General features: G+C 33.6%; 1 protein-coding gene across 4 annotated transcripts in view; it reads left to right on the top strand.

The window, feature by feature from the left end:
• LOC149562223 (transcription factor jumonji (jmjC) domain-containing protein) overlaps positions 1 to 13,816 on the top strand; it is a 152,478-nt gene that overhangs the window by 131,972 nt on the left and 6,690 nt on the right. For all 4 annotated transcript variants that reach the window (XM_089825763.1, XM_089825761.1, XM_089825762.1 and 1 more), the window contains exons 28-29: positions 5,421 to 5,565; positions 6,319 to 6,465. In XM_089825763.1, the coding sequence (XP_089681889.1) occupies positions 5,421 to 5,565; positions 6,319 to 6,465 (292 nt within the window). The remainder of the gene's footprint in view (positions 1 to 5,420; positions 5,566 to 6,318; positions 6,466 to 13,816) is intronic.

The raw sequence follows: 13,816 nt of genomic DNA, 5'->3' as shown, positions 1-13,816 counted from the left end.
AGAAATAATTTTGAAAAAATTTAAACAAATAATTTCACGAAGAAATTATAAGTTTTTTTGAAAAAATTTAAGTAATAGCTCTGATACCATGTTACAAGATTCAAGAAGAGTTGGCAGATTAACGGATTTCCGGATGATTCATTGATTAACAGAGGAACAAATGTGTTCCTTATAAAGAATTACAAGGATGTTGTTTCTTTTTAGAAACAACGTAGACTGAAGACGGAATTAGAAACAAAACTAGAGACAGGATAGGAAACATTCCTATCTGGACTGAAGAAAAAAGAGACGGGATAGGAAACATTCTTATCTAGACTGAAAGACGGACTACAGACAAGTAGTTGACTATTATAGAAAGTATAAGATATTATCTTAATAGGATTGTCTTCAAGAAGAATTTAGAAAATTAAAGGAAGAAGGGAAACTGAAAGTAGAAGATGAAGAACTTCATGTTCTTCTTCATGTTCTTAATACAAACTCCTATAAGGGCAAGAAGAAGCATTTCAAGAAGAAAAAGAGAAATCAAAAGAATGGCAAACCCAAGAAAGATCTATCTAAGATAAAGTGTTTCAGATGTGAAAAGTTTGGACACTACAGATCTAATTGTTCTGAGAATTCTAAACAACAAGTGAACTGTACAAATGTACTAGGGAAGAAGATAACTATGATCCAGAGAATCGTGTATTGTATTCATCATTATCAAATGAAATCTCAAGTAAAGCATTGGTAATTGATAGTGGATCTTCTAGACATATAACAAGATACAAAAAAGCACTAGACTCTATTTCAGAAAAGGTTAATGGCAAAGTTACCATTGGTGATAATTCAACATTCCGTCAAAGGAATTGGAAACTGCACCTTGAAACTAAAATTAGGAAATTCTCTTCTCCTCAAAGTTGTACTCTATGTACTAGGAATAAAAATAAATCTAATCTCAATTACATCACTTGAAGATGATGGGCATAATGTTGTATTTGTGGACGGTAAAGTAATAACCTGGGCAAAGAACTCCTCAATCAAGAAAGTGAAGTTGATTGGTCAGAGAAAATGATATTTGTATGAATTGAATTTAGAATCTAGGCGACCTATTCAAACCTTAATTTATGAAGCTGCAGACATAAATGAAAAATGACACAGAAGATTAGGGCATCTAAATTTCAAAACCTAATCAACTATGGAGAAGATGGTTACTAGTCTACCTAAACTAAATAAAGACCAATCAAGCATATTCAGAGGGTGTGCACTGGGTAAGAACGCTAGAAGTCAATTTCATGATACCAATAGAAAAACAAATAATGTTTTGGAATTAATTCATTCAGATTTATGTGGACCTATGTTTGTTCCTTCTCTTAGAGGATTCTGGTACTATATTTTGTTCATAGAGGACTTCTCTAGGAAAACATGGATTTACTTCTTAAAGTGCAAAGAATCAGAAGAAATCCTAAAAAGATTTAAAGAATTCAAAACATTAACTGAAAACTTATCAAGACATAAAATTAAAACTCTTAGAACTAATAATGGAGGAGAATACATCTCAGATTTGTTTAAAAGTTTTTGTAAAGAAACAAGAATTAAGAGGGAGTACACCATTTCTTATAATCTAGAACAAAACGGGGTAGCAGAAAGAAAGAATAGAACAGTTATAGAAGTTGCTAGAACTATGATATTTGATCAAAATCTAGAATATTATCTTTGGGTAGAAGCCTCTTGTACTGCTGTCTATATTCAAAATCGAAGTCCTCACTCTTACCTTAGAGATAAAACTCCTGAAGAAGTCTTTACTAAGGTTAAACCCAATATAAGTCATCTTAGGATTTTTGGGTGCCTTGTATATATCCATGTTCCAAAAGAAAAGAGAACCAAGTTAGAACCCTCTAGGAGGAAAGTTATTTTTGTAAGGTATAAGGAAACATCTAAGGCATATAGGATTTTCATAGCTGGACAGAAAAGTATTGAACTTAGTAGGGATGTTTTTTCTGAAGATCTAGCATTCAAAAGAACCCTAAGTTCTGAAGAACCTTCTCCTTTACCTAGTTTTGAAAGAAGTAGTGAGTCTCAGTCTCAGTCTTAGAGGGAGAACATAGAAGAAATTGAAGATGAAATTAAAAATTTAAATCTTGGAGAAACTCAAAATTCGAAGAAAAGAGCACTTTGGGCCATTGAAACAGTCGAGGAAGCACAAGACTTTGATGCACCTTCTAAAACAGTTAGAGAAAGCAAAAGACCTAAAAGATTTTCTAGTTATACAACAAACATGAATGATTTGTCCAAAATAGAACCAATCAATCCTTTAGATGCTATTAAACATACAACCTGGAAAGAAGCTATGACAGAAGAATACCAATCTATTATGAAAAATGATGTTTGAAAAATTGTTCCAAGACCTAAAGGAAAATCTGTTATTTCTTCCAAGTGGATATTTAAAATAAAGCATGTTTCTGACGGTAGCATTGAGAAATATAAAGCTAGATTTGTAGCCAGAGGATTCTCTTAGAAAGAAGGGATTGACTATGAAGAAAATTTTGCTCCTATCGCCAGATATACCTTTGTAAGAGCAGTCCTCACAATTGCAGCATCGAAGGGATGGAAAGTACATTAGATGGATGTAAAAACAACATTCCTAAATGGAAAGATTGCAGAAGAAGTATATTTGGAGCAACCTAAAGGATTTGAAACTCGTGATCCTAACATTTTTGTTTGCAAGCGCAAGAAAGCTCTCTATGGGCTTAAACAGGCTCCAAGGGCTTGGTATGAAAAAATTGATAAGTATCTCATCGGCTTAGGATTTTCCAAGAATGAAGCCGATCCAAATTTATATTATAAAAGAGATAAAGATGATGTGGTAATTCTGATAGTGTATGTTGATGATTTACTAATAACATGTGATGATCATCTTATAGATCAATGCAAAAAAGATTTGATTAGAGAATTTGAGATGAAAGACTTGGGACTCCATTATTTCCTAGGACTGGAAGTATGGCAAAATTCTGACAGTATCAAACTTAATCAAGGGAAGTATACATCAGATATTTTGAAGAGATTTGGAATGTGGAATTGCAAGTCTATGTCTTCTCCAATGGAGACTAATCTACATAAACTTAAAGAAGCAGCAACAAAATCACCTTCCATAGATTCTACTCTCTATAGGCAGATGATTGGGTCCCTCATGTACTTAGTAAATACAAGACCTAATATTTTCTATGATGTTAATGCCTTAAGCTAGTTTATGTGTGAGCCAAAAGAGATTCACCTAGTTGCAGTTAAACACATTATGAGATACTTACAAGGTACTCTTAATTTTGGACTCAAATATGAGAAAGTTGATTTAGATTTGCATGAATTCATCGACTTAGATTGGGGTGGAAGTGTTAAAGACAGAAAAAGTACTTTAGAATGTTGTTTCAATTTAGGATCAACAATGATATTTTGGATATGCAAAAAGTAGTCTTTAGTAGCTCAGAGCTCCACATAAGCCAAATACATTGCAGTAGCGATGGCCTCTTGAGAAGCAGTGTGGCTAAGGAAGTTACTTGTGAGATTATTTGGGCAAGCTATGAATCCTACGATTATTCATTGTGATAATCAGAGTTCCATCAAGCTTTCGGTGAATCCAGTTTTTCATGACAAGTCCAAGCATATTGAAATTCCTTACCATTATGTAAGAGATATGGTAGACAAGAATTTTGTAAAATTAGAATACATTTGCACTGCAGATCAGACAACAAACATACTCACCAAACCTCTATCTAGAGTGAAGTTAGACCACTTCAGGAGAAGACTTGGTATGGTTGAATTGTAATCCATTTGTATTCTCTAAAATTATTTAATAAAATAATTTTATTTGTTAGACTATTGACTGTTATGGGCTCCACCATCGGTATTCATTATTTAAGAGGTGATGATCTCTAAGATAATGAATACTTGTAAAAGACATTATGAGAGATGATGATCCCTCAGATAATGTATTGAACAATAGAGAAGTACTGTTAGATCTAGGTGAGTTCAAGATCATTTGTGAAATAAGCATTTCTATGCCTATTTATCACAACTTGGATAAAAGAAGAATTCATTCTTCAGTCTTTATCCTGTGTTCTAGTAGATCTTAATTCAACATCAAGTTGTGATATAGGATTACCAGTTCCTATGAGTCGCAACTTGGATAAATGAAGAATTTAATCATTCTTGAGATGTTATCCTGTGTGTGTTGCATTATGTGCAATACTGATATCACTGGTCCAAGTGATGAGTCATATCACAAGATAGTTATATGATTTTGTATCATGTATTGCATGATGCCATTTGCTCAAGAAGATTCAGATAGATATAGAGTATCAATCTATGCTTATTCATCATAACTGATGATGCTAGATATGTTATCTCTCAGTATGATTATCAAGTTAAGAGGGAGTGTTAAGTTTGTAACAGTGATAATCTGCTGGTCTGAGAGTGCAGATCGCACATAGTCTTGTCCTCCTTAAGTATCATATGAAGGCATTAAATATATTCCAAACACCTCTTGTGATAGGCGACGACTTCTAAAGATTGTTTAATATTCAATGCTAACTTAACACATTGTGTTAGTTGCTGTTTAATTGTAAACCATCCTTGCAAATCACCGATTTTTGGGAGAGGGGTTTGAGCCAACTTAGGAAGGGTCATGTCCCTTTGAGGGACATGCCCTTTAGTCATGATATTTAGGGAGGGTGTTTTTGTAGTTTGAGGACACACAAATACAACATCTCTGCTCCCTCAAGCAATAATACCCAGTCAACTTATTGCAAAGATAAATAACTTTCAGTTAAAGATAAAAGCAAACAACTCCTTCATAATTCAGTTTATTAAGAATTTCATTTTCAGCAATCAAGGATAGATTACAAGTCTGATCAAAAGGTACAGAATTTGCAGAAATTTTACAGTGTTTCCCGTATTGTTACTTATTTTTAATTGAGTTAGGCTTTTTAATTGTTCGATACTGTGTACTGGTTGCTTTCTTTCTTCAAGATATTAGTTTGTCACAAGAAATTTAAAAGAAATTAGTTTATATTAGTATTATGCTTAGAGGTGTGTCTAGTGTTATCCCCTTCTAGAGTTATTTTTTATGATTTCACTAGTCCTATCAAATTATATATTCTTTGCTGGTGGCATTACCTTGTATGGTAGATTTGGCATATTATGTTAAGCAAGAATGTTTTGCAGAACTGTTTGGCTGCTGTCTGTTTTCCTTTCAAAACCTTTGTCTTTAATTATCTTGTGCAAACTGATAGTGTACTCTACTGGATTGTTTTGTTCCTTCTCTGAACAATGTGTGTGTATCATGCTTTCAAACTTTTGCTCGGTTTCCTTATTTCATCATGTTTCTCTGTCAAGGAGGCCCTGGCGAAAATGTAACTTATTTTTGTTACTTTAAACGCCTTTTGCAGGACCCAAGAGGTGGAACTTGTTCAAAGAATTGTTGAATGTGGAAAGCAATGGCAATCTTATTTAAGAGAAACGATTAGTAATGCTCTAGTTCAAGAGGATAGAAATTCCAGCTTTGATTCAAGAAGGCTTGTTATTGCTTTAAAGGTATCTAGTGTGTTTATTGACATTTTAGTTAATTGTGTTGTACTTTCATTATTTTCTACTTCTGAAGCCTTATGTTAACTGTTTGTCACACCTGTGATGAATGAATGCTTGCATTTCTGATAAAGAGTGATTGCATTTAACAATCCATTCCCCATACCTTGATGAAAAGTATTTGTACCTTTACCCTATTGTTTTGTGAATTATCAGTTATTAGTATTACACTCTTATTTGAGTATTTCATGCATCCAATGTTGACAAATCAGAATGTTTTCCTTACTGTTATTTTGGAGTTGCATGATGAAATTCATTTCCCTTCCTTCCTAAACATGTTTAGGGTTACTTGTCTTGCATTTTTTTATATCTTAAAATTTGTGTTGTTATGCTCTTTTTTTGTGACCAAGTTTAATAGTGAGTGTGTCTCAGGGAAGGTTTTAGGCACTGTGTTCTCTACTATGGCATGTACATGATGCTTTGGTGTTCTGATGTTTTGTGATCTGATTTTACGGTGTAGAATCTTATAGATTTAATGCAAGAAAATGGCAATAGAAGATGGTGATGGGTCAATGCAGGATTAATTCTGGTTATATGTGAAACTCAACTAGAATTTGCAAATGCCATATATTTTTAAATCTATGTACAATGTGATTTCCAATGGAGGGACAAGTTTTTTTATGATGAAACTCAAGTAGAACAGCTAATACTTATATTCATCTTATCATAGATTCTCTTTGATTTTATTTTTCCCCTAAGCAGACAATTGAAATGGTAAAGCTTCAAGATCAAGAGAACAGTATGCTTGAGGTTGCTCTTTGTACAAATTTTTGGAGAAATAAGGCAAAAGTGTTGGTGGATGGTGCAACCAAACCTTTGCTCAAACACATTCGACGTGTTCTAAAAGAGGTCTGGATCCTGAAAACATAAAATTTTGTCTTTTGTAATCGCATCTGAATTCTCTTAATGATTAGAGTACCATTCCTTTTGCCAATGCTTTGTATTTTATATGCATAGCATTTTTAGAGTAGGAATCACCTAGACTGAATCATCAGTAGGATTATATGAGTTAAAAGTAGATTGAATGCACAGAATTTATAAATAAAATCATCATGGGCCCTTAATTGAACTTGAGAGAAGTTCAATTTCAAATTCATAAAGATATGAAATTGTTCAGGGGGAAATTTAAAGGCTACAGTCAAATTTATCGTAAGTCATTAATCAATTTTTTTAGGAAGAATACAAGTAGACTAAATGTTTGTTAATTTAAGTAAGTATTGTAAACTTGAAGTGAGTGAATAGTTTCTGTGTTCAGATTTTTAAATTCATCGGAAAGCAAATTAATAATTATGTATTTTTGGTGTTTACATAGATGAAAAACATGCCAGGTAGTTTTCAAACTTTTTATTTAGAAAGTAGATCTTACCTGTTTTCTTATGACAATGAAAGTCAAGACTTGTTCAACCTATTGATTGATATATTGTCAGAATGTATTTATAATCCGTATTTACTTCATCTTTGAGTTGGATAATTGCAATGAAAGTGTGGTGTATTTTTATGAATTTTAAAGTTTTTGATGTATGCTGATCGAAAATGCAGCTCCATGGAAATACTAATTGATGTTATATCATTTTGGGGTCTCAATCGTTGGGGTTTTATGAGATGTGTACAATTATTTTCCCAAAACTATAGGTTGCCCGTCAATATATTTTCCTTAGTGTTTTAATATTTCTCCAATGTTGTGTTCTTTGAATTGTTGGGAAACAAGTTATTTTTTAAGCCCGATATAGTCCAAAGAGAGTTGGGCCACATGTCAAACACCAAAATATGAAAGTTTTCAAAATTTGGAATAATAATTAAATATGACATTTTCCAGTATGCTCAGAACAAATAATATGTCACCCCTTAATATTTTATTATCATGCTCCAGCAAAAGGAAGTTGAACATTAATGTTTGGATGTATTGGCACCAAATTTAAAAAGCAGGCATGACTATAGTCATGAGTCATTTTCCTTGGGAGCAGTTTAATAAATCACACCACTTATCATATCCCAACTCAATGTCTCGGCAATCAACCAGCTTTAGCCGCAAAAGTTTGAATGTAAATCTTTTATTTTCCACCTTATAGTCTGGGACTCTGGAGAAACTAGTGAAGGTTTGGCCCACAATCCACCTTTCTTGCACAAGGGAGATTCAATTAATTTCCAAATAGTGGCGGCAGGGACTCTTCAAGATCAATTAATGAGATTTAATTGTTCCTTGGTTATATCCTGCGATTTTCATCAAATATTTATCATATAGGAGGTATAAATAATTCCTTCGACACTTAAAGAAATTGTAGCACCTTAATTCATTCCACAGATAGCATAATATATACCGAGATTTCTGGCATCAAATTTGATCTTTTCTATGGGCAAATAAAATGTCTCTACCTTGCAGATATCTCTGCAAATACTTCACAAATTTGGCTCAGTGTTAACTCATGAAACCTCACAAGCTAGCAGGGAAACCAGCTCTGCTACCATTGCAATATCCCTTTGGATGTTTTTCTCCCAATTTCCTCATGAACAATTTTCAGAATGCAAACAGATAACTCTTGCATCTTCAGTTTTAAACCAGCAAATAATAGCCCGAGAAAATAAATGATTTTTATTCCAGTTTCAGCAATACACAAATGAACAGCAGCAATATAATTTCCCAACTGAATATTACAATCAAATTCTTCAGCAGAATAGAGTTTAGCTTCAATTGTAAATACAGGAATGACAGTCAGATTAGAGAATAGAAACAAATCTTTTGGCATTAAAAGAAAGAATCAAATGAACTTGGAAGGTCATGTGCGATAGCTTTCTGGAAAGCTCTCGGCAGAACACTCCAAATCCATTATTGAAAAAACTAGAAGTATGAAACCCAACTGACTTACTATAAATAGTATCAGAAAACCATGTCAAAATAGCTCCAATTGGCCTAGAACTGGAAATGCCTACTCCAAATCCCATACTAACCACTGTACTGTCTTGCTTAGCCCGTGATCAAAAAAATGTCGACTAGCATTAATATGTCGTCTAGGAGATCATTAAAATAAATATAAATAGTGGCATATTTCATATTAATTAATATATTTTAAAAGCACATTATTATTCAATATTAGATATAAATTAATTAAATTCTAGCTAATATATCAAATGATGTTACTATTATATAATAAATATTAGTCAACTAAATATATTAAAAAATTATCAATTTCATATAGTTAGTATTAATCAACTAAATACAAAAAATAAGATTATTATTGGGTTTTACAAGGGGGATATGATAAAATCCATGCAGTGAGACCTTCCATAACCTCTTTGTTGGGATCTGAATAGGAATTTGAGAAGAAAAGCTGAGGGGGGAGGAAGTATCATGCTGCATGAATGGGTTGGTGGAGCTGATTGTTCTACTTCATATCAATAATTTTCCCTTTTAGTAATTTTTGATAGACTCCTTGGCCCTATCCATTGCCTCATAAGGTACCCCATGAGGTTTTGTCCCTGTCTACCAAGCAACAAACTCTAACCAAGGGCTCTGACACCTACAACTGAAAAATATAAAAAGATTAATCATTAAAATTTCAAGTTAATAAATGACATCTTTGAATTAAAAAAATTAAAAATATTTAGGTTTTGAAGCTACGTGCACAACCTCAATAGCTCTTTGTGCAAATAGGTTGTTGAAGACTATGCATGCAACACCCTCTCCTTTAGGCTTCTTTCAATAATATGAGTCTAGCCATACTTGACTCACAAACATTTGTTTCTAAGTCATCAATGAACAAGATTGCTTTGCAATGTTAAGAAAATCATAGCAAACTTTTGATACCCAATTTTACCAACTCTTTCCCTTGGGTGTGATCTCTCATAAGGGAAGAGCTTAAGAGTGATTGTAGATGTATTTTGTGATCCATCTTGCATCCCCTAAAGCTGGTGACACCCAATCACATGCTACTGCATTACCAGCCATTATTTGCTCCACATTTTCCATTCCCATCTCCATAGCAGCCTGCTCCAACATTAGAGCCAAAGTTTCAGCATTTTTCACTTTGTTGAAGGCATCCACCAATTTGAAGAAAACAACATTATGCTAGCGAGCAACCAAAAATGATTGGTGATGCAGTTCTTTTCATTCATCCACCCATTGGAAATAATAGCGCATCCATATTTCTTCTTTCCCATTGTTTTTTCTTTCACCTTATCTTGCCCTATTAACTGCATTCACAAGCAACCTACAAATACAAAAGGAAATTAAGTACACAATTTTGATAAAAGAAAAAAAACTTGAAGTCAACAAAAAATAGTAATTCCATAAATAAAATTAAAAGAACATAAGTTTAGTCTAAATTTTAAAACAAAACATAAGTTATCAAAAGTCAAATATTTAAAATGACCAGACTAACCTCCCACTCAAGTCCTACATGAGAAGGCATCTTTTAGCATTTTCTTGAACTTGTCAATGCAGTAAAGAAAAAATGCCAACAAGGATTGACTGCCACATTGTAAGGGATGTTTTTAAAGTACCAAAAATCAGCACATGCAAGTTTTGCAAGCTCATTCACTGCCTTGTTCCACCGAATTGCCTTCAATGGCAGTTGTGCTACAGATGTGTTTTTGTGCATGAAATGTTTACTTATAACTAGCGGCACTAATGGTGTTGCTCTACTAGAAGTAGCTGAAGTGGTGGCTGAGATGGTGATGGGTTTGCATATACATGGGCTATGAAGCAAGCCCAGTGTGCTCTGAAGTACTTATGCTTCAAGGTTGAGTAGAGTACCTTGAGATTCAACTAAGGATGCTGCCATGGCTAGTTCTGCTCTCAACCTTTGCTACTTCTTCTCTAATACGACTGCAAGTATGGCATTCATTTCTGTTTTTATTTCTTTTGTGGCCCCAAGACAACCCTTGGCATCATGCTTACTGATGCCTGCAAGGCGGTATTTGAGGTGGACCAGGTGGTTAATGCCCCTGAAATAGTTTTTAACATTTAATGATAATGACTGACTCAAGTTCTGGCCCTTCAAAGTTATACTTCTGAGCTTTGTCTCTAGCACCTTTAGGTCATACATATCTAGATGGCCATGCCTCTAATGATGGGGTAGATCCTAATGCTGAGCCTGAATTTTCTCTATTTCCTGTTATAAATTAACCTACACATAGAAAGTGAAAGAAAAGTTAATATTTTAATGGAAAAATTAGCAAACAAACTAAATAGTTTGAATAATTTTAAACATTTGAAATTTGAAAAAACAGAAGATTCAAATTAAAATAAAAAATTGTCAGGGACTTCTTTCTTTTGAAAAGTTGAGATTCTTGCAAGCAGTGAAAAAGTTAGTAAAAATTGTCAAAATGGAATTAAATCTTGTTCGTTGGACTCTAAATCAATTTATAGTGCTTAGTGAAAGCCCTTGTTGATTTTTAATATACCTAAATACAAGAAGTAAGATATAAAATGTTAATAAAAATGAAGACAAGAAATCAGAAAATCTAATGGGAATCCATTTTTGCTTTGAAATTTACTCAGAGTCCTCTTTAAATCTGCTTCAAATGCACTCAAATCGCTGCAAATGACCTTGGAGAAGGTTGGAGGCTGTTTTTTCTCTTGAACAAAAGAGAGCAAACAAATTAAAGTGGAACTCACCGACTCTTATCTACTGTTGTGGGTTGAGGTTTTGGATTGATTAGTTTATGGCACAGCGAGTAAATGACAAGTTTGCTTGCCAACCCAAAAAACTTGTGAGTTTTTGGTGAGTAGTTCATCTATGCAATCAATAATTCAAAGACCATTGCTCCCAACTTATTTTACATTGACTCATACATGAACCCTCAATTCCTCGGGGAGTGGCAAATAGTTTGTAATATTGTATAAGCAGTCAAAGCTATACTATTTCCATATCTCACAATAATGCTACTGCTACACTGATATAGCAATCTAGTTTGCTGAATTTTATCTGCATATCATTTGACTTGTCATTTGTTAATTCCTGACTATGTCTAGTCTACTTGTTTAGCTGATAATGTCTAAATCACAGCTGTTATATTATTTACTGTGTAACACAGGGACTCACACCCACCTCCCAAACCTCGAAGGATCCCCACCTTCACCAATCCCCAACCATGCCTCTATTGGGATGGGTACTTGAATTTCCATTTGAATTTTGATTTTTGAATGTTACTATTGGGTATGTAATATGTTACTATGTTGAATGTTCAATGAGTCTACTTCATGTTGCAATTTTGCCATGTTCAAGTATTCAAATTTAGTATGTTTTACTGAAACATCATTTCATAACTAGCATTTCATGTTCTATATGTGTACTATACAACACCCCTCCCTGCCTTGTCCTCCCCTTGCCACCATCCCCTGGTCGTCTCGAAAAAGAGGCCATTTTCCCCCGTCCCGGAAACTCGTCCCAATATCCTGCCATCCGAACGTACCCGTGTACTGGTGTAACACTGATTATATAAGTTATTTGAGCCTTCAATGAGATCACAATGACACATCTAATGAAATAAATAACAGATTCGTCTAACATCTATTACAAAGAGTAGCAGATGGAAGGGATTAATAACACAATTTGATGCTTGACAATTGATTACCTAGCTGCTATTTAATAATTTATAGATGATATTAGGCTGGTACACTTGCAAATTACTAGTGTAGCTGATTGCCTAGAAATAAAATCTAGAAACCTTCATGACTGAGTCAAAGGTTATGTACATAACAGGTTGGCTTCTCTATTATTCAACACATGATTACACTCAAAAAAATCATGAGCAACCGCATGTAATCATCACCCACCTCATCCGCTGCTTACTTTCCCGAGATTTATAGAAAGTGGTTCTGATTTTTTTTTGTTTACCTTAACTCTATTTTTGGGCTCAGTCTTTTACGTTGAAGAAAGGTAAAGCATGGGAAGACTCTATTTTTAAGGTTCGGGTCAAGGAAGTAATCTAACAGACTGACATTGAACAGAATAATTTTTTTTGCCTAATGAGGTTTTTTTAAATAAAATAACACTGAGCTCAATGGTGGTAGCACTTCCCTACAATTTTAGGACCAACCACGTATTTTTTACATAAACATAGGTAAAATAGTATTTATTTAAATGTGTTACATTTATTTATAAGCTCTATGCACCAGAATTTTTCTCCTACACCTTTTTAACCTTCTTATGCTCATTTGAACTTATGATCTTTTCTAACATAAAAGCAATAGGTCCCACTCCCACTATATTTGCAAAGTTTGATATAGAGATCCATACAAAATCATTTTTGCTAACAAAGATTCTAGGCTTTTTTTTTCTGTTGAGGAAGCAAGAGCTTAAGGATAGATTGAACCATTTTGGAATCAATAGCTATACTTGGGTTTTAGAGATAACCCAAATTACCAACATCTCCAAAATATTTTTCCAGATGGTAAAAATGACATTTCCTGTTCTTGAAAGAAAATTGTTAAATCATCAAGATAGGTCAAGATTATCTCATCGATAAAGCTCTTAAAAACAGTGTCCACTTCTCTTTGAAATGTAGCAATTTACAAATATAATAGTCATTTATATATACTATTTTTTTGTCAAGTTTTTTTTCCATTTCAAACTTGGGTAATTGAATCCCAGATACACTTCTGCCACATTTTTTCAATGCTGTAAACGGAATGCTACCATAACTCGACAAAACATAATTGCATGTGGACAATTAAGGACTCAATACTTTGTTTCTGTATTATAAGAGGGGTTTCACTTCTTACCACCTTATGTTTCATGGCTCTTTCTTTTTCCATTTATACCAGATTGGTATTTGTTTTTTGGTGATTCAGATAACAGTTATTATTGTAGTAACCTTGTTTGGATGCACAAACACTTGAGAGTTGAGACTGAATTACTAGTTTGGTTTTCATGACTGCGCCTAAAATAACCTTATTGTGTTACTTACACTTACTCATTACACTGTTATAAGTGCTACCCATTCTCCTCTGGGTTGTACTCCTATGCAATAACTCATTTTTGTCATGGTAATTGCCTTGCAAACTTCCTTGATCAAATCTTCAACTTTTGCTCACTTTTTTATTTTCTCAAACATTTGTGTTGAAAATAGCATGAGATTGCTTGCTTCAAGTTTGTGTGGTCTATCATATTGAAATTTTTAAAGCATAATATATGCTTTTTTCAACTGAGCATGCTGCAAACAAAGGGCATCTAGTGTTTTTAGTGCACGTCTTTTTATG

This window comes from Cupressus sempervirens, chromosome 4 (genome assembly GCF_028749045.1).
Source record: "Cupressus sempervirens isolate cs-2001-9-10 chromosome 4, ASM2874904v1, whole genome shotgun sequence".
Taxonomy (NCBI): Eukaryota; Viridiplantae; Streptophyta; class Pinopsida; order Cupressales; family Cupressaceae; genus Cupressus; species Cupressus sempervirens.
Note: the sequence above shows the minus strand (reverse complement) of the source record. Positions and strands in the feature narration are given on the sequence as shown.